The sequence below is a fragment of the Populus alba genome, chromosome 11 (genome assembly GCF_005239225.2).
Source record: "Populus alba chromosome 11, ASM523922v2, whole genome shotgun sequence".
Lineage (NCBI taxonomy): Eukaryota > Viridiplantae > Streptophyta > Magnoliopsida > Malpighiales > Salicaceae > Populus > Populus alba.
This window is the reverse complement of record NC_133294.1, coordinates 14,843,502-14,865,360: the sequence shown is the minus strand read 5'-3', so window position 1 is coordinate 14,865,360 and position 21,859 is coordinate 14,843,502. Positions and strand designations below refer to the sequence as shown.

Below are 21,859 nucleotides of genomic sequence, written 5' to 3'. Positions count from 1 at the left end.
CTTCTTTATAGAAATTTAGCATTCGCCAAGTCCCTTTTTTTCTAACTTTAGTTGTAGTTGTTTCCCTTCATTTGGTCAATAAACCCAGCATATGTGTACCTTTCATGTAATACAAGCATGCCTGGCGCTGGAAAAATATGCTGCTTGCTTGGAAGGAAAGGTACTCATGGAATTGTAGTCTCGACTATTTAATTTCCCTTTTTTTTTATCTCCTTCGTTTTGTGAGCTCTACAAGAAGCTTAAGATAAACAGAGAACAGTGAGTGGAGGAAACAGAGTCTACATCAGTTGTGCATCATCGTCTTCTCTTTGTATTGGGGTGTGCTAATTCATGTTTCACTTTTTTATGAATATATCTGTTGGATGGTGATGCCTAACATGTAAGAGAGATTTGAAGACAACACAGCCTAGCACAGATCTTCCACTTTTGCATCTAGAAACTTAAACCCGTCCCAAAAGTTGACACAACTAGTTGCACATAGATGGCATGCGGTAGGAACACTTGCAACGCGTAGAAAAATCAGAATTAACATTACTGCTGATACAATGGCTGCTAAATACAGCATTCCTATGTAGCTGCAAAAACTGGAAGTGCATAGATGATGAGAAACACAAATGCCTAAGCCCCAAAACATTAAGAAGATCCGTTTGTTTTCCATGGCAGAAAACTATAAATATCAACACCAGAAGTGATATCTTTGGCAGCTTGATGGTCAGGATCCATGTGCATTTTATAAGATGAGAAATACATGAATCTGTAATAGTTTAGGCTTTCACGATAAAGCTAGTAAGACTCACATAGCAACATCTGGGTCCAACCTTCTTTGAATAGCAGCCGCAGCCTATAAATGTAATGTGACTTGTCAATGATAAGCTGGAGAAAAAGATAATTGAACAGCAAAGACAAAGCAAGATTGTTTTCATCACCTCAAAATTGCCAAGCTTGTACTGGTAAGCCATCTCTTCTCTCAGCTGGGCTTGTTCTTTCATTGCTTGTGCCTATTCAAATCAAGACGATGAGACAATCATAATTTCCTAGATTTCAACAAATAATCCATAATTAGAAAGGGAAAGGAAGCTAACCATTCCACTCTGCATAGAACGCTTTAAAGCTTCCACCTCTGCTTCCTTTTGCTTTTCACGTTCTCGCATTAGTTCTTGCCTGGAAGAAATGAATGAAAATAATTGGAAAAAAAAGCAAGAACAAAAATATAAAGCTGTCATAGTTTTCAGTCAATGAAACCAAGATTGGTAACAAAACTTGAAAGACAATTAATGTAATTTTTTTCTTATGTTCTGCACTTCAGCAGTTCATAACTAGTTCAAATTACCTAGTGTGGAATTACAGGTGTACTTGTTTATTTAGTTTGAGGTCCCTAGAAAAGATTAACTGATGAACTTAAAGAACTTCAGGATGCATAGCCATTTCGGACTACTTTTGCACCAAAATAAAACATACAAAACATATTTACAGGTATAAAATCAGCCGTATTAAACCAGATTAAACCATTAGCTCACAAAACACAAAAATTAACATTCTATGGAAAATCTCCACATTTTCAAACTCTAAAGAGAGAGTGAGAAGTGAGGAAAGATAACAGGTGACCAAGAAGTACTCTTGGAATCAAGGTTAAGAACAATGAGAAAGAACAGGGAATGATGCATGTGTATGGAAAATTGATTCTTAGAAGGATAGCAGCAGCAAGTATGGCAGTATATAAATCAAATAGCATGTAGATGTAACAAGCTACAAAAACTGCAACAAAACTGGAATGCCAGATCCCTTTCAATTTATTAGACTGAGATTGCAAAGAGTGACATACCGACGCTGTTCTTCATCATTAAATACAGTACGCTCTGATGCAATGACCTTCTTGAAACCTTTCTTCAGTTCCTTTTCCATTTTATGTTGGTAATAAGCATCAAGGTTATAATATCTGAAACCACAAAAATGGAGAATTCTTTGTAACCATAATATGGAAAGCATTAATTCATCCTATTTTAATGCCATCCACTCTACAGTTGAGAATTACATTATCTAACAGGGGGCACTGCAGTCGAAGTGTCCCAGTATCTTCTAGATGTTTTTTTCCTACATAAAATCTAAATAATATAATAACAGGTCCTCATGGTTTTAACTGAATTTAAATTAGCAGCAGGAATAGACCATTCGCCAATCCCACCCAGTCCTTATTCCTTTTTACCTAGTAACTTTATTGCCCTTGTATTATTTCCATAATGAAATATTCAAAGTTCCTTTCAAGGAGTAACACAACTGAAGAGAGTCTATAAGCATCCATGTGATATCAGAAAAGATACATACTTTTTGGAAGGAAAAGTTGCCGTGTTGTGATCCTCCATGAATCTGTAAAATCATTGACAATAAGAAATTAAGACAGTGCTCAAAATTTTCAGTTGGAAAGTTGCACCAAAGCTGCATGCTAGGCTATATTTCATCAGTTGTTTCTCTGATGAAAGAAATGCATGGAATCAAGAATTTTTTATGCACTTACTGTTTGAACATTTGCTTCTCTTCCCAGTTTGGCAGGCTTTCTAGATTCACCTTTAAAGAGATCCAAACAATTAAAACATGACCTATAGCTCCAAATAGCATGGTCAACAGTAGTAGGATAAACAGAATATAAAAGAATTCAACAGAATTAACATCATTAATCTCAAGTTTCAATCCATCCCCACCTGCCTATAAATAACCCCCCCCCCTCCCCCAAAAAAAAAAAAAAAAATATATATATATATATATATATAAAATAAAATAAAACAAAATGTAGCATGGGGTAAAAGAAAAATCATAAACAAATACCTGTTTCACTTCCGCCAACCATGCAGTGAACTCTGGTCGTTTATTCCTACAAAACAGAGATTAATATATAAGATCAGTGGAGTATAGTTATGCAAAAGAAGGATAAAATCTAAATTAAGTATAAAATTTATCAGGCAATATGATTTGACAGGAGAATGGAAGTGGTATTGAAACAAGTTTAATAACATCACAGCAACCTCAAAGTCTGAATGAAGCTTAAGAAACAGCATAACATGTGAAGCAACATGGAAGATGAATCAAGGAAACATTCTTAACATGTCAGCAACATGGAAGATGAATCGAGGAAACATTCTTAACATGTCAATTCACTCCCAACCACTAATTTAGCATTCCCGAGAACCTAGGTCTCTTATGTTTGTCTAACATAATTTATTAAATGGAGTGTGACCATTTGAAAACAAGGTTGATCCAAGGGAAAACTAGTAATTCCCAACCAATGGTTTATGCACAAGATGAAAGATTTAGAAACAGAAGTCACAAAACCTAGAATCCAATCAACTTTGAAGTACAAATCCTCATGTGACAAAAAGCCAAATCACTCAACTCTGTTAGACCTAGATTCTTGTACTGATTAAGTAAAAAAGGAAGGTCCAAGATTTTCAAAATGAAGGTTTTGTATTACCATTACCAAAATAACTGTTGGACATCAAATATTCAAACTTCAACAAATTCCCTTTACTGAGTTTGCCATCAATAAAACAAACGAGCAGCATTAAATATGCATAGCTTTCACAATTTCGTAACAAAAAACCGTCAATGACAAAATTTTTACTGCATATTTATTACCCAATCCCTTCCGGCGGACCAAAATCTCAACATTGACGGTGCAAAAACATAAACAGCTCAATTCTATAGGCCTCAATATGACCCTGATACTAAGTTACTGTGATTTCAGGTTTCTCATTTCCACTACTTTTCCTTAACAAAATTTTGTCCAAGGCACCCAAACAAGCAAACAGAAAAAAAACAACAAGAAGAGGAAGGAAAAGTAGTAAAATTTGTAGAGCGAGCTAGCAAGCCAGCCCAAACTCTCAATTCATTGAAGAAGAGGAAGAAAAAGAAAAACTGAAAAATCCAACTCAATAGGCCTATACATCCTACCTCCACTAACCTGCTACAATGATCTAATTTCCCATTTCCAAACCCTAAAATTATTATTATTCAAATTTCATCTACTTTTACACACACAACACTTAATAATACTGCATCTTCAAAATTACAAAAAAGAAAAAAAAACATTTTTTTATTAAAGAAAGAAAAAAAAACCATACCACATATCAGTTTCTCTAATAATCCCATACTTGCCCCATGAATTAGTAACTGCTCCCTTTTTCCCTTTCTCCTTCTTTTTCTTTTCTTTCTCCTTCCTTTCCCTCTTCTTTTCTTTCTCTCTTTTCCTCCTTTTCCTTTCCCTCTCTTCCTCTCTTTCCCTTCTTTTCCTCTCCTTCCTCTTCCTTCTCCTCCTCTCCGATTCTTCACTCTCACTCGAATAATCCGACTCTGATTCCGACTCCGAATCTGAGCTTCTTCTACTTCTGTTCCGTTTCCGGGACTTTCGCTTCGATTTTCTGCGTTTGGTGTCTTCGTATTCTGACTCCGACTCGGAATCGGTGCTATCTCGCGATCTCCTCCTTCTATGTGATTCGGATTCGGAATTTTGTTTTCGAGATTTGTCTTTTGATTTTCCGCTGCTTTCTACGACGTCGCCACCTTTATCCGACGCGGTGCCGTTTTCATCTTTGGCCATTTTTTTCTCCTCTCGTGGGTTTTAGGTTCTGTGGAAGATAAGTGAGATTTATAAAGTAGATTATGATTGAGTGAGCTCGAGCTAGATATGCCCTGTTTGGATTCTAATTAAAATTAGAAGACCAGAAAAAAAAACTTTGAAGTTTGAACTCCCCCAGCGTGTAGTTCCAACCCAACAATTTTTTTTTTCAACCAAAAAAACAAAAAGCAAAAGGAAAGTGGGCTTACACCAATACTGAAAACTTATAAAAGCCCATTTCATTATGGGTGTTGTTCTGTGTTTGTATATTTATTTTTAAAAATTTATTTTTGATATTATCTCACCTTCAAACAATATAAAAACATTATAAAACGTAATTCTATGCAGAGTAAATCCATGAAAATATTAGAGAAGTGTTTGTGGGGATCAACATTTTTTACTGCTAATTACTTTCAATATTTAACAAAATAATTTCCCAATGATTAATTTTGAGGGGAAGGGATATGATTCAAATATTTCTCCATACAAATTTGAAAGCTGAAGCTACATTGTCGAAGAATCTGAAAGCCCTTTTCACTACTTGGTTGAATGTGCACATGCACCTTGCCAGGATTTGGCAGCATCTAGTCTAAGAGTTTTGGGAGAAATCGAGCGACTCAATCGTTATACTTGCTGTCTTGAACTAAGAATTGTCTTTGTTTCCTCATCTTCATCTATATTATCAGCTGCTTTCATGTTCTCTAAAAGTCCATCCACTTCTTTCCCAAATCTGATATACGACTTGATGAGCGCATGATACATTTCCCTACTTTTTGGGACCTTAGTCTCCAACAAGCCCACAAACGCTTCTACTCCATGGGCGTCCCCGTTATCACCAAGCCAATTCAATATGTTGGATATCATAGCAGGTTTCGGTCTCCACCCTGTATTTTCTGTCTCTGCAGCCAGAGCTTCTTTCATGCATTCAAAAGCCTTTTCCATATTCTGCTTATCCATATACCCTGCTGAAATAATAGACCAACTACTTGGATTTTTCATCTTTTGCTTTTCTATTATGTCTTGAAGCATTGCCTCGGCTTTTTCAGGTAAACCTTTCCTAGAGTACCCGATGAGGACGACATTTGGCACTCGAAAATCATAATATTGGCAAGATGATTGCCAGTCCTGCAGCAATTTCTCGGCTTCTTCAAGGTGACCAAGCTTGACTAGAGATCCTAAGATGGTTACATAATCTCTATTGAGTTGCTTCTTGCAGTTGGCTTTTGCAAGCTCCCACAACCTCATCATCTCATCCTTGTTCCCAAGACTTGCATAGAGCGAAATCAAATGATTGTAGCCTAGTGCATTTTTATTAACCTTCTCTTCACATTTTTTCAAGTAGACAAGTGCTTTCTCTTTCAGACCTGCTTCTAGATAGATATTAGCTACTGTGGCAAATGTTCTCCAGTCCATGGTGATATGCGACTGGCTCTCCATTTCTCGTAGAATTTTCTCCACGTTATCAAAGTCAGATCTTTCCCCATAAGATTTCAAGCAAATTCTGTAGCTGAAAAGGTCAGGGGAAATGCCATTCTCCTTCATATCTGAAAGCACATCAGGAACTTTCTCTAGCATGCCAGTGTTGACATAGAGGCACATGAGATCATTGTAGCTCAAAGCAGTGGAAACAAAACCCAGCTCCTTCATCTTCTGCACATGGGAAAGGGACTTTTCAACAAGACCACTTCTGACATAACAGTTCAAAAGAGCACCATATGTTTTGTGAATTTTATCCTTTTCATCCAAGTTTTTGAAGTAGCTCTCAGCAGATTCCAGTCCATGAACTTTGCCAATCAGATCCAGCCGCACAGCATGGTCAGATGGTGAGAAATTGCAGAGTCTGTTGCTACTCATCCACTGAGAAACCTGCACAGACCAGGATCCAAACAAAAAATATTAAGAGATGTTGAACCTTATACCTGAAAGTGCCAGTCAAGATCCAGACATTACATGGCGCTAAGAAAAATTTAGCATTCAGGTCTTCGATACAAGAGAAATGTTCAGATATTGGCATAAAAATATGTTAATATTGAGACTTAAATGGTATCGTCGATGTTCCAACTTAACGAAATTCAACTTGTTATTTGTCCATTCATTTATTGAGAGCAGTACAAGAAGTCAAAAGCTCCCTGATCCTAATCAAATGAACCCAACAAGCATGAAAAACACAAACAAATATTTCAGTTTTTCTCCACATTTCCCCATTAGCAAATACAACTGCAGGCATAATTAAAAAAGTAGCACCAAGCACCGAAATTCAGTAAAAGTTATCCATTTCTACAATACAAAACACAATCCAACACAAAACAAAACCTACATTTATCTTCCTCTCCTTCCCCAAAGTTTCTCATCAATCAAACAAGGGTTTTGGTTGCAGAGTATCAAAATCAAGTCACTCATTGGCCACTAACCTCAAGAGCTTGTTTAAAGCGTTTGCGTTCACGAAGGCCTTTAACAATTGTTCGAAGCTCGTAGTCTTTAACTTTCTTGCCCTCTTCAACCCACTGATCAAGCACTGAAGCCAAACTGATACGTGGGTCACCAAGTGGACTGATTCTAGAATAAAGGTTGTTCCTTTGAGTTGTTGCCTTTCTGAATGATCTTCTCACGATTGCATTTGCTACCAGGTTTTGGGTTCTGTTTACAAGAGAAGAGAATAGCGCTGCCATTTTGGGAAATCGAGAATTCAGTGATTATAGTGAAGGAAGAGAGTGGATGGTAGTTTTTCTGGGTTAATTTAAGAATTTGGAAGAGGAACTTAGGATTAGGGTTTTAGAGGGGTTTAAGCAGGTGAAGCTCACTCTCCTCTTAGGACTTCGAGCCTTCTTTCTTGTAAAATTATCGAACTCGACTCGCCTTTGATTACTATCTAGTAGAGTTCTGATTGGCATCATGTCTTTTTTATTGAAATAATATATTTCGGTTTCAGGATGTTAAATATAATTTTAAAATTTAATTACAAAGTGTGTGAAAACTTTACTTGAGGATTACTAATTGTTCTCAAAGCAAATCAAATTAAGTTAAATTTATATATTTTATTGTAAACTTTTAAAGTTTAGATCATTTAACTTTTTAGATTTTTTACAATGTATTATAAAAAATAATAATATAATTTTTCTTTATTAAAATAATTATTATTATAATAATATTTGTGAAGCAATGTATCCATTTCTTAAATAAAAGATATAATGATATTTGTTTTATATAATAATTACCAAATATAATTATTTTATTAAAATTTTCTGAGAAAGTGCAAATTATAAAACACCTAATAAATTTATAATATAAAAATTAGAAATTAAATAACCATAAAATTAATTAAATAAACAAATTCAAAATATTAAAATTAATATAAAGATTTAGGTTTAAGATTGTTAGGATTAATCAATTTCAATCCTTTAAACTGAGGCTATATAGCATACTAACTAATAATAATCAAAGTAAAGCTTAAACATGTAACACATTAATTTTAATTTTCTAGCATGAACAAACATCACTTGGACCATATACAGCTCTAATATACGCCGCCTCCCAGATTAATAACAACACCACGAAATTTCTCACTATTTTTTTTTTTTTAACTCTACTTCTGTTTATAATAGACCTTTGTAAAACATTTTTTTGAATTAAATAGGATGATTTAAATATAATTATATTATTATTTAAAACGTGTGGAAAATTATTGTGCAGATATTATATACATAAACTATTTTGCATTGTAGACTACACTATAAATGTTTATAATATTATAAAAGGCATTGATTTTTTAATTTTTTATTTAAAAAACTACTAACAACACATGTTGGATCAAGATATGATTGCTTGATCCAAGATTATTAAATCTAGAAAATATTTTACTTACAAAATTATACTTAGCCGAACTTCCTTTTTTATATATATATAAAAAAAAGGTGGGGAAACTTACCGGTACCTCTTTATCAAATAAATAAGTTTAAGGCCATCATTATAAAAACAATATATGATATTTCTATCAAAATTATATTCCAACTTATAAAATTATAAAATTATACATTTTTATATGTAAATATACATCCAACATGTAAACTTAGAATAAAAACATAACTTTAAAAATTATTAAAACATGTTAGATTAAGATATGACTGCTTGATCCAATACTATTAAGAAAGGATTTTAAAATTTCCTATAAAGTTTCGTTATTTTTTTTTTAATAACAACATTCCTAAAACTGTTTAATAATTTTTTTTTAATAAAAAATGTTTTTGAATTAACTTTCATATTAACCAGGACTACATCTCTTTTTTGGGTGATATTAAGAGTGTATTTTTCATGCATCTCTAAACCAATAAAATCAAAGAATCAAACATGTCTTCTTAATTATTAGATTAACTTCTTAATATAGAAAATTACATGCTTATCCATTAACTCATTATTTTTTCACAGTATTTAAAAGAAAAAAAAATACAAAGTTAAATTCTCAACTAGTTTAATATTAAAAAAATAAAAGCAACTAAGATAATTTTGAAAAAAAATCATATAAAAAACTAAATATCATTAAAAAAAAAAAGACCCATGTAGAGAAACATTATAGCAATCCACAATATTTTATGAGGAAAGCTACAGTTATAATTCTCAATCAGCCGAATATTAAAAAAAAAAATCAACAAAGATAATTTTGAAAACAAATCATAAAAAAATATAAAAACCATGGGGGAAAACACTATAACAATTCACAATGTTTAAAAATAAAAATTACAAAGCTAAATTCTTAACCATCTTAATATTAAAAAACTAAATTCGACAAATATAATTTAAAAAAAAAAACATGTGAAAAACATTGTAGCAAAACAAAAACCATATGAAAAAACATTATAGTAATCAACAATGTAAAAAAAAAAACTATAAAGCTAAATTCTCAACTAGTTAAATAGTAAAAAAAATAAAATCAACAAAGATAATTTTAAAAAAATTATATAAAAAATAATAATAAAAAAGAAGATAATTTTGAGAGAGAAAAATATGTGGAGAATGGGGAAAAAAGAAAAAGAAATAACATGTAGGGAATAGAAAAAAAATGAAAAAAAAAAAAAATGTAAAGAAAACTACAGTAATTTCTCCGTTTTAAAGTATTAGTTAATGTTTGCTAAATTCGGGGACTATAAATGACGCAGTTCAAAGCCCAAAACATAGCGGAGCTAAAAAATTTAAGGAGGGCAGGGCAATTGTTCTTGGTGTAGTTTGAAAGTAAATAAAGAAAGACAGATTTATCATTTAATATATATATATGTTATTTTATTTTTTGTTGATTAATATATAATAATAAATAATAGATATTTATTGAATACTTGAAACTTGATAAATAATTTATAAGTATTTAATTTTTTTATTTAATGAAAAATAACCAATAATTAATTTATAAATATTTAATTTTTTTCTCAATAAAAAATACAGATAGACAGGATTAGTCTAGATTGAGAAGTTAGCAAGTACCTCTCAGATTTTCTTGACCATCAAATATACTTGTATTATATTAGAAATACGAAACCATCTAGATTTTGCTTTGGAAAGTAGTATCCCTCGGTTTGAGAGCTAATCGAGGAACTTTTAAACAGCTATACAAGATTTGGAACACTAGAGACTGCTCAACTAGTTTAGTTACAGACTAATTAATTAAAGCAAATGAAAGAACCTAAGATCTAAACCAATTAAGGGATTCCAGGGACGAAGAAAATCTTCAATAATTCATCACAGGCAATGAGGGACCTGTATAATTAAACAGACTGCAGAGCTTGGAATAAGTCAAGAACTTATGGTTTAAGATATCCGAGGGTGACATCCTGGTTTTTCTTAGAATTTACCACTGATTTCCTTCACCAATTTAGAATACCGGTTGCGTGTGATCCCGACCAGTTGATGTTCAAAGGTTGTCAATTTTGCTCTCTTTAACTTTCGAACTGTACAAATGGATCTTCAGCAGTCAACAATCTAAAATACAAATCAGGAAAAATGGCAAGCCAACATAAAGAATGGCAACGATTTGTGCAAAAAAGTAGAGGAAAATCTCCTAAAGAGAGTTACAAGCAAAAACTTTACAGCGGATTGTCCCTGCAGTGTGTATGTTCATCACCTATATACAAAAGCTCTAACATGACCTAGTCAAAACAAGAGAAGGCACAGAATGAAGCAGCAAAAAAGAAAGATGGACACTCTATTTAGAGATTTATCAAGCCGCATTTCCTGCCTCCTCATCCTAGGATTGTTACTTCCCATGAGAGGATTTGTGTAAGGGTGGGCAAACATATTCGTGACCGATGTACCAAAAATCCTTGAGCACCCCATCTCGTTGAACATCCCCATCATTGGATTGAAAAAACCTGTCATTACCGTACTCCCAAGGTTTGATGAGGTCATGGCCGTATAACCTCCATGAGGATCATGGAAGTATTGTTGGTGTTGAAACGACTGAGACTGTGGATTGAAAAAATTTGAATGAGGCTGCCGACTTTGACGTGAAGTATTTGGACTCACGGTATTCAATCCCGAAGGGAGTGGCCTCCGGGGTAAGGCTGCATCCACCGAGGATCCCATGGGTTTTGATTCTGATGAGGATGGGCCGCGGCCATAGAGGGGAACCAATGAAGTTGGGGAAATATCAGCCTTGCAGACTGGGCAGCTTGGCTGCAGATGAACAGCGTCAGGGGAGGAGGTTTTAACATGGAGCCATTTGTACATGCATGGCCAGCAATATAGGTGACCACAGAAGGTGACAACAGGGTCATTTGCTGAGTCTAAGCATATATTGCACTCGAAAAGGTCACTGTCATTGTCTGAGACAGCTGCAGGGGCTGGGATGGATTTATATTTCTGCTCGAGTCCAACACCTTCCTCAGATTCAAAATGTGCCTCGTGATCAAAGAAGTGATGTTCCATATCCACACGTTCTGCATTAAAAGCAAGGTTTCTTAGCATATCAATGGAAATATTCATAGAGAGACCATTCTGCAAGTGCACAAATTATGTGTGTGTGACAATGCGTGAGAGACACAAAAACATACAGCAGGAACCATCTAATGGCAGAAACAAAAGAAAAGGGAAATATTCCAGAGAAAAAAGTATCCGCTGTATGAAATACAGTTCAATTGCCAATAATACTCCTTCCCAGAGACCAGATATTTAAAGTTTCAAAAACAGGTAAGTTAAGCATCCAAATAAGCACAAGCAAATAATAAAGGGGGAGAGCTAAAGTTTCAAACAGCAAAAGGCTAAAGTTTTGAAATGGAATGCTTCAAAAGGACAAAGAATTGGCTTGAAGTTAATCAAATGAAGAGCCATGTAAGAAGATTCCTCAACCCATCAACCATACATGAGAAGAACAGAACTACGGGTTAGCAAATAAAGAGGTCAAGAGGTTGATGACTAAAACGGCAGCGGAATAGTTTATGTTGAGTTCACAAGATCGAGATCAAGAGGTAGATGCCTGGAACAGCAGCAGAATAGTTTATGTTGAGTTCACAATCTTCCATATCTAGCACCTTAAGATCAGAGGGCCACTTGGAGCTATCTAAAACCTGTAATAAACTAATATGCTCCCAATTACAAATTTCTGGTCCAAAAAATACTGAACAGTGCAATGTTTTGGGCCATGAATTAGGGTCTTCTTCTACAATTAAACTGATTTCTAAAGCACTCACATTCTTCCACATTGAAAAGTGCCAAAAGGGCAGTCACTAAATTGCTTTCAAAGACCTTTTTTTTTTTATCCTCTTAGCATATAAAATCAGGAAGGAGCTTGACAGCCAAAAAGAATTAACCAATCATAGTTTTAAATCTTGAGATTAAAGAAAAACATGAAAACTCAAATTATCCTTTCTATTCGAAAGCAAAAGGCTTTAAAACTTTGAAAGAAACATACATAATTCCAAGACAAAAACAATTAAGCATTAGCAAGCTTAATTTCTCTCACCATATCCATGCCATTACTATAGAAAGACAACAAGAAATCCGATAACATAATTTCTCTCACCATTCCAAAACACCCACACAAAAAAACTACAGTTCTATCACGATTGCAAAAGAGATCAAAACCCCAATATTAAAATACTCAGAAACAAATCAAAGTCTAAATTGACACCAAAAAAATCCCCACAAAGCTTATTGAATAAAAACTCAAAACAAGAAAACAGCCCCACAAAAAGAAAAGCGAGAAGGAGATGATACCTATTACGTAAAAACTGAATAAGAAGAAACAGAAGAATGCCCTTAAAAATAATGCAGAAACTATAATGCAGTCTCTTTAACGCAAGAGGATGTGAGTTTCGGGACAGAGAAGGGGGAGGAGGGGGAGAGATTTGAGGATGGAGAGGATCAACAACGTATATAAGGAAGGATGTTAACGATAATAAATAAATAAATAATAATATATAAATTAATTTAAAAGAAAGAAAAACAGTGGGCCTTTCCTTATTACATGTCCGTCTGTCTGTGGGTGGGGGTACATAGATTTGCTGCTACCTAGGAGCGTTGCTTTTTGGACCGCTTATACTCCACCACGTGTGAATTACGTGTCATCATATCACTTCGTTTCATTTCATTCCGAACTCTATTTTTGGTGATGTTCTAAAGTTAGTAGTTCAACCTATAAGGAATATTTTGTTATTTCTCCACGAATAAGAAAACAAAAGAAAATTAGTTATTCTCTTCTAGAAACAAATCTCTTATTCTTCAAAGTGAATCAAACAAATTTATTCCTATAAAAAAAAACCTAAAAGATTTATTCTTATAATTATAATTATATGTTTTCTAATTTTTTTTTATTAGATCCTTATAGCCAAGGGCCAAGAAAAAATAATTAAAAAAATATTTTAAAATAATTAAAATTTCAGTTATTTTTCTACTAAAATCATAAACATTAACGAATGAAAGTTCTGGAAAAAACATTTTCTTGCAGGAACCGAAACCTTTGCCAGCCTCTTGCCTCTACCACTACTTATAGCTGTTTTAAATTAATATTGTTTTAGTGTTTTTAAATTATTTTAATGTGTTAATATCAAAAATAATTTTTAAAAAATAAAAAAATATATTATTTTAATATATTTTCAAATTAAAAACAATTACAATCATATTCTTAAATAGGCACATAATAATTTTATTAGAGTTGCTAAGAAAAGAAAAAAAGGAAAAAGCTAAAATGAGAATTGTTTGCTTTTAGCTTCCAATTTACACGTCTCTCTAATGAATGAAATGTAAAGCCCGTAAACGGTTTAAACTCGTCTAACTTGTAAGAAAAGGAAGAACAATGCTAATCTAGATAAGTGAGTCAGAGTAATGTTAGAAGCAAGCTAATCTAGATAAGCTGACTGCTAGCTAACTATATTCAAGGGTTGAATTGTTCGGAATGCTTTGGACCTACTTATAGCCACCTTGGACCGCACCTACCAACCTCCTCTCTACACACTGGGCAGCAGCCAACCGCCCCCTGTTTTAGAACGTTCGGAAAAGGGTACCATTAATTATTAATTAACAATATCTAAATGGTGTGGGGGAATCACTGTTCCCCACACCTAAATCACTGTGGATTACAACAGTAATCCACAGTGCTTTCTTTTTTTTTTCTTTTTTCTTTTTTTGCATTTTTTAATTTTTTTTTTCAACTTTCCCTCATTTTTTTTTTGTTTTTTTTCTCTTTTTTTTTTCGAAATTTCTTTCCTTTTGTTTTTTCCAACTTTGCTTTTTTTTTTCTTTTTTTCCATTTAATTTTCTTTTAAAATGTTTTCTTTATTGATTTTACTTTTTAAATATTGAACTGGTTAAAAATTCTGCTTTGTAATTTTTTTTCTTTAAAATATTGTGGATTGCTACGGTGTTTTTTCAATTAGTTTTTTTATTTTATTTTTTCAAAATAATATTTTTTTAATTTTTTTATATTGAGCTGATTAATAATTTAGTTTTGTAATTTTTTTTCTTTAAAACATTGTTGATTGCTACAGTGTTTCTCTACATTGTTTTCTTTGTTTTTTTTTTTTTTTTCTCCAAAATTATCTTTTTTATTTTATTTTTTTAATATTGAGCTGGTTAAAAATTACAGTTACAATATGTGAGGAAAGCACTGTAACTTTCCTTGCAAATTACTGTGGATTGTTATAGTGTTTTTTCTCATGTGGTTTTTTTCTGTTTTGTTATGTTTTTTTTTTTTTCTAAAATTGTCTTTGTCAGTTTTATTTTTTAAATATTAAGCTGTTTAATAATTGCAATTACAAATAAATACAAGTTTTTCCTCACAAAACGCTATGGATTGATACAATTTTTCCTTACATGGTTTTTTTTCCAGTTTCTTTTGTGTTTTTCTTTTTTGTAATATTTTTTTAAATTATCTTCGTTAATTTTATTTTTTTTAATATCGAGTTGGTTAGAATTTAACTTTGTAATAAAGCTTAATCATGTGGGGAAAGCACTGTAACTTTCCTCACAAAACATTGTTGAAAATTACTATTAAAACTCATTATAAATAATGTTAAATCATGTGGGGAAGCACCGTAGCTTTCATTACAAAACATCGTGAATTGCTACAGTGTTTTCAACATGATTTTTTTTCCTTTTTTTGTGTTTTCTTTTAATATTTTTTTTTCTAAAATTATCTTTTTTGATTTAATATTTTTTTAATATTGAGCCGATTAAGAATTTAGCTTTATAATTTTTTTCTTTAAAACACTGTGAATTATTGCAGTGTTTTCCCATATGATTTTTTTATTATTTTTTCCAAAATTATCTTTGTTTAATTTTAAAAAATATTAAGTTGGTTAAGAATTATAATTACAATAAAGTTAAATCATATAGGGAAAGCGTTATAGTTTTTCTTACAAAACAATAAGGATTGCTATAGTATTTATCTAAATGGTTTTTTATTTTATTTTATTGGGGAAAGCACTGTAGTTTTCCTCATAAAACATTATCAATTGCTACAATGTTTTTTCTTATAGGTTTTTTTCTTTCCAAAATTATCTTTGTTTTTTTTTTAATATAGCTTTGTAATTTTTTTTGTCTTTTATTAACAGAAAAGCTAAATCATGTGGCGAAAGCAATGTATCTTTCCTCCCAAAATATTATGGATTGCTACAAATCATTTTGTTCAGTCTCTAAGTTTTGATCACCAACATAACTTTTTTTTCCGTCATGAAATATTAGCTCCATCATATCTTTAGTTTTTATTATTTATCTAGCGCTGTTCATAATTATAACACTATTAAATATATTTATTTTATAAACCCGCGACAGCGCGTGGGCATGCATCTCGTGTTTCTCTATTCGCAGCAGCAACTCTTTTTATTATTATTATTATTTTTATTATTACAACAGAAATGCATTCACTTATTTGATGTTGCAAAAAAGCAAGAGAACTGCAATTGAGGTTTAGTTTAGTGATCAACTGTAAAGCTTATTTTGCAATTGTCCCGAGTTCGATTCTCTCTGTGCACCAGTCTGCCACCCCGACGGTGCCTTACTTGTCTATTGGGCTTGCAAGATATTCAATAGACTCGGGGATTAGTCATGGTACGCGTAAGCTGGTCCGGACACTCCGGGTTACCAAAAAAAAAAAAAGCAAGAGAACTTCTCATGAGGTTATGATGTTACGAAGAATTATAGTAGTGATTGTTTTTTTTAATATTTTTTATTTAAAAATATGTTAAAATAATAGTTTTTTATTTTTAATATTTATTTTATTATTTCATTACATCAAAATAATAAAAAATATAAAAACATTAATATTTTTTAAAAACACGAATTATATATCTTCTTTGCAACCACAGTACAATTCCATTCCCCTTCCTAGCTAGTATTATATGTTTTTTTTCTCTTCTTCTTCTTTTTATAATATAGTTTTCTATCTTATTAATAATTAATTCTGGTATGAGCATCATAATTCATACATATACAATGAATTATTCCCTATTATAATTAAGAAGAATAAAATAAAATTACGAGCATCATTATATTTCTTAATGATCACCGACATACACGCAGACACGCATACGATGTGAATCCTTATCTTAATTATCTAATCTCCATTTTAAATAAGTGTACGGATCTTCATCAGCTGATACTTGCCTTCCGCAGCAAGAAATGGATGCAAACAAATATTTACACACGTGGATCTTGCTACACACACACATACACACTTAGTTATATGACCTTTATAAGCTGAGAGTTAAATATTTTTATGTTTTATAAGAAAAATTATATATATAGATTTTTTAAAGTATTTTTGTAATTTAAAAAATCTAAGTTTAAATATAAAAAATTATGTGTGTTTATATATATATATATAAAATCAAATAAATTAAAAACTATATATGCAAATAAATAAATAAAAAGTCATTAGCGAAACCTAAAAATAAAACTTGAAAAATCAAGAGAAAAATATAAATCAAGATATTTAATTTTGAAATACATGACATTTACCGTGTTGTGTTTGTTAAATTTGTTTATTAAAGCAATTATTTTTATTTAAACATACAATAATAGAAATAGAAACACGGATTAAATTGATTGAATAAAATAAAAGCGGTGAAATATATAATACAAGGCTACATATATTAGAAATATTATCTGAAAATAAATTTTTTATTTTCAAAAATAAAATTCATCCATACAAAAAATAAAAAAAATATAGATGAATTAGAAAAAAATTTCAAATTTAAATGTATAACTAAAAAAAATTATTATTTAAAAGAAACTCTTCAAACAAAATAAAAGAAAGAAGAGGTATTAATTTAAATATAAATTAAAAAATTTACAGAGAAAACCATAAAAAATCGGCAATTTAAGAAAAGATTAGCAACAAATTTAGAAAACAAAAAAGCAAAGACTAGACACTGTTGGATTGGCATATTTTTGTATTGTAAAAAAAAAAAAATCTTAATTCATCTTTCAAATTTTTTTTCTTTCCTAGTGAATTTTAGTTTGATCTCGTCTCACTCCTTTTCAATTCATTTTAATAAATAGAAATTTCTTTTAGTGTCATCAAAACACTGGCACACTCATATATAGTACATGTTTTATATTATAATATTGGATATTTTTTTAAAATAATTTTTATTTAAAATTAGATTTAAATAATTTTTTTATTTTTAAAATTTATTTTTGATATCAAAACATAAAAATAATTTAAAAATATAAAAATTTAATTTTAAATAAAAAAATCAAAACTTTAAAACACATTGCCAGCAGCATTACCAAACGGTCCTCCCCAACACTCTCACGAGGAAACGAAGAAAGGTAGCTTCTACTTGACAACAACCTATCTATTTGATTGATTTTTGAAAGATCTAACCTTGAAGATTTCTGTTTTTATTTAAATTGAAAGAAGACAGACAGCTTGTCGACATAACGAATCATGGAGAAAAGAAACCTTGAAAGAACAAGCCAGCCTTCCTTCTACACAGCTGATCAAGCGAATCGAACATCGGTGAAGGAAGAAAATCCTCACATTGGTCGGCAGAGGACTCTGGATTTTTCAATTTATGGAACTATTTCTTCGACGAGACTTTTCTCTTCTTCACCAAGAATATAGCTGTCCACATTGGTCGTCGTCGTCTTCTTCTTCTTCTTTAGATCCGTCGGGATCTTTCCGGTTGGAACCAGTCTCCTCACGTGTTCTTCATCGGCCGAATCAAGAATTAATTTATAATGAAGAAACAAATAATGCAGGCGATGTTAATTTTTAACATCAAGAAATATTTGTAGCGTAAAATGAGAATTTAATACGCATGTTTCATAAAATAAATCAATAATTATACATAGATTAACATAACTAGTCTCGTTAATTTTTCGTATTTAATTAGATGTCAATATTCTTTTAACCAAAATAATAAGTTATGCTTTATTAAAATAAAATTAACGAAAATCTACAAGTGCTCAATTTTCCGTCGTATAGTAATTGTAGAGAAATGATTGTTTTGCCCTTGTAAGAAAAATCATTGAACTTGCTTTAGAGGGTAATGCAGTCTTTTTATCATGGCCCATCAGTCATTTAAGGGTAATGATTTTTTCATGTTTTTATACTGATTTTTTTGTTATTATCAAGTTGTGTGAGGGCAATTTAATATTTTAATACATATAAAATATAATTTAAAAACAAAAAGTACTTTACGAGTACAATACATGTGGTACTATAAGGGTAATGCTCAAGGACCTTAAAACAACAAGTATATCATTGTTCAAAGGTCAAACATCACCTTTAACGGTGGTGTTAGAAGTTATATTTATAATATTAATAATAATATTAAACTTGCATGACCCAAGTTTAAGTGAGTTTGATTGCAACATTAAACCCAGAGCTTTTGATATGAGTCTGGTTGCAAGGTTTTGTTATAAAAATATGATAATTAAAAAGAAAAAAAATATTAATATTACAGAATGAAACAAAAAAAAAAGATTAATTGAAAAGAAAAAAACAATTAAGCAAAGCATTATTTCGTTGAATAGTGTTTTGCAAGGAGGGGTACAGTAAAATCCCCTCATAAGATCACAATAATTTAATGACTAGTAAACAAAACAAATCATAAAGTTTAATTCTTAATCAAATCGATATTAAAAGATGAAATTGAAAGAAAAAAACTACTTAAGAAAAAGAAAAAAAATCTTAATCAATTGATTTAACCCGTCAAACCTGGGATTCGTGTTATAAAATTGGAAGAAAAAAGATTGATGTCTTTTAGTTATAGTTAATTACAATATTTAAAGATGAAATTGGAAGAAAAAACAAATAAAGAAAAAGAAAAAAATATGATTCAACTGGGTTAGCCTACCAAATCAGGTTAACCCGTCAAACTTAAGATTCGTGTCATTAGAGTGTGATAACTAAACATAAAAAATTTAACATTAATAAACTAAAATGAACAAAAAAAAGATTAATTAAAAAGAAAAAAAAACAAAGGAAAAAAAACCCGTAGGAAGAAAAAAACTAATGAAGAAAAAAAAATCTGAATTAACTGGGTTAATCCGTCAAATCAGGTTAATCTGTCAAACATGGGATTCGTGTCATGAAAGTTTGATAACTAAATAGAAAAAAACTTAATATTAACAAACTAAATTAAAAAAATAATTAAAAAGAAAAAAAAACACAAATACTAAACAAAAAAAATATTAATTTAAAAAAAAACAAAGAAAGAATAGCTTACATGAAGAAAAAAACTAATGAAGAAAAAGAAGAAAAAATCTGAATTAACTGGGTTAACCATTTAAACCTGGTTAACCCGTCAAATCTGAAATTCGTGTCATGAAAGTTTGATAACTGAATAGGAAAAAAAAATTTTACAGGTTAACCCAGAATTAGCTGGGTTAACCGATCAAACCCGGAATCCATGTCATGAAAGTTTGATAACTAAATATAAAAAATTTAACATTAGCAAACTAAATTAAACAAAAAAATAATAATTAAAAAGAAAAACCAGAAAAAAAATTCGGGTTTAATACTAAACAAAAAAATATTTTTCTTTAATTTCATATACCAGCTTTTTGTTGATTTTGTTGATTGAGAACTTGCTTTGTTATTTTTAGAGTTTGCCTTCTATCAAGTTATTCCTAGCTTTATGGCAAGGGTCACAGACTTTGAATGTTAACACATATTGACTTTGATTTTTTTTAAGTTTTTTTTTTATTTTATTCTTCAATATTTAATTTATTAAGAATTGATTTTCATATATATATTTTTTTTCACATTTCTTTACACGAGGTTATTCCAATATTATGTCCGTGATCACGGAGTTAGCAGGTTAACCCCAGTTGACTAAAATATATTTTTTGAAGGAGGTATTGTATTGCCATGGCAGAGTCGATACATAAACTCATGCTAGAATGAACATTTCAGATGGTCCCTTCTCGTTCACCTCACTACAGCACCGCACCGATTTTCCATGGCGGTCGTATAAAAAGACCCCAGAAGATCTGATGATAGCGCACCCTGGAGACATGATTCTGCTATTCGTCACTTGTGCAGTACCCAGAATTCCTCTAAAGTCCTTTCCTTCATTTCATACCAAATGGACAGCAAACAGTTAGAAATTTGCTTGTAACTGAACTAACACTTCAATACTAACCATCCAGGAATCGTACAAAAGGAATGAAGAAGTCCTAACCCAAAAGCTAATTGAGGACATCCGAGTCTAACCTAAAAAGAACAGTTGAACAAATGATAACACACCAAACTCCCGACACAATCAACAAATCACTCCTGCATCTAGTTCAGATACCAAGACTTGAAGTAGTGGGAGTGGTTATACACAAATATTGCAACTTAGAATCTGATGAATTGATGGTCGAGTGGTTGACATGAGGAGACATGTTCTAGTCTCTCTCCTCAGAAAGAACGTACTTCAAAGCCTCTTTCACTGAAATACATCTTAAAGAGTCGAAAAGCTACTCTCACAAGATGAACATTCATCCATCTTTGATAAAGAAAACTAAAGCCTCTAAACAAAGCCGACAAGAGGGAGCAACAGGGTAAAGATTGCAGCTATGAGGAGGTAGTCCAAAACAAGAGCTAAGACCCACCCCCACTATTACAAAAGCACAGAACATTAGATTAACTGACAAGCAGTCACCCTTCCTTTATACTGCAGAACTTGCAGATTAAGAAAAACAAAAATTGCACTGGAGACTAAAGAGATATAAATGGATTATCATATGACAGATGCATGTGAAATATAAGAATCACACGCTACAGATCACCTCATCATTGATCATCTGTTGTCTAGAGTGGCATTAAAAAATGCTTTTGAATACAAAGAATTGGGGGTGTCTTGTATTCAAGAACAGTTTGAAACACAATTGTTCCAAACTTGATGCATCCCCCAATCAACTTACATCAGCACACAAAGACTCCCCTATGGAATTAGGATGAGAGTGTTCCATATCACAAGGCCAACTGAGAATCTCTACTTAACTTCTCCAATATTCCTTCAAAGCATCCAAGACCAAACATTCCCAGCAATCAATATTAACATCAGATAAAAACTATACACCTATTGAGACATTGGCTCCAGCTCCACAAGATCTCTGGCCGAGCATTTTGATTCAGTAAATGGTATCACCAGGCTGGTTTCAAAAATTTTGGTCGACTCATGCAAATCTTGTACATATAGTTCTCTGTATGTGTGTCATAGGAGATGACTAAAAATCATTTCAGTCATATTGGTTTCCTCAGCTAAACAAAAATCAAAAACTGAAATTTTATGCCTTTCAAACCAATCTGCATTGGTAATATAATGGAACCGCATA

The 21,859-nt window shown here is 31.5% G+C and overlaps 2 protein-coding genes and 1 non-coding gene across 3 annotated transcripts; all 3 read right to left on the bottom strand.

Annotated features, from left to right (window-relative positions):
- Positions 1–511: 511 nt before the first annotated feature.
- On the bottom strand, positions 512–4,738 carry LOC118038399 (uncharacterized). Its single transcript, XM_035044736.2, has 8 exons — positions 4,113–4,738; positions 2,821–2,866; positions 2,513–2,562; positions 2,323–2,364; positions 1,823–1,936; positions 1,083–1,161; positions 927–998; positions 512–841 (listed from the first exon to the last, which is right to left on the bottom strand). The coding sequence occupies exons 1-8, from the start codon at positions 4,586–4,588 to the stop codon at positions 794–796; spliced, it is 927 nt and encodes a 308-aa protein (XP_034900627.1). The 5' UTR covers positions 4,589–4,738; the 3' UTR covers positions 512–793.
- A 287-nt stretch (positions 4,739–5,025) lies between these two features.
- LOC118038398 (pentatricopeptide repeat-containing protein At4g21705, mitochondrial) lies at positions 5,026–7,559 on the bottom strand. The gene is made up of 2 exons (XM_035044735.2): positions 7,018–7,559; positions 5,026–6,472 (listed from the first exon to the last, which is right to left on the bottom strand). The coding sequence occupies exons 1-2, from the start codon at positions 7,273–7,275 to the stop codon at positions 5,231–5,233; spliced, it is 1,500 nt and encodes a 499-aa protein (XP_034900626.1). The 5' UTR covers positions 7,276–7,559; the 3' UTR covers positions 5,026–5,230.
- Positions 7,560–10,621: 3,062 nt separating this feature from the next.
- On the bottom strand, positions 10,622–13,315 carry LOC118038396 (uncharacterized). The gene is made up of 2 exons (XR_012171172.1): positions 12,803–13,315; positions 10,622–11,526 (listed from the first exon to the last, which is right to left on the bottom strand). It is a non-coding gene; the product is annotated as an uncharacterized protein (transcript).
- Positions 13,316–21,859: the final 8,544 nt, after the last annotated feature.

What these genes read in the sequence shown, in the direction of transcription:
- LOC118038399 (XM_035044736.2), bottom strand. Translation starts at nt 4,588, where the DNA reads ATGGCCAAAGATGAAAACGGCACCGCGTCGGATAAAGGTGGCGACGTC. An exon ending in ATTAGAGAAACTGATATGTG is followed by an intron (nt 2,867 to 4,112) that starts GTATGGTTTTTT and finishes TCTGTTTTGTAG; the next exon opens with GAATAAACGACCAGAGTTCA. An exon ending in GTTCTATGCAGAGTGGAATG is followed by an intron (nt 999 to 1,082) that starts GTTAGCTTCCTT and finishes TGATTTGAATAG; the next exon opens with GCACAAGCAATGAAAGAACA.
- LOC118038398 (XM_035044735.2), bottom strand. Translation starts at nt 7,275, where the DNA reads ATGGCAGCGCTATTCTCTTCTCTTGTAAACAGAACCCAAAACCTGGTA. An exon ending in GCTTTAAACAAGCTCTTGAG is followed by an intron (nt 6,473 to 7,017) that starts GTTAGTGGCCAA and finishes TGGTCTGTGCAG; the next exon opens with GTTTCTCAGTGGATGAGTAG.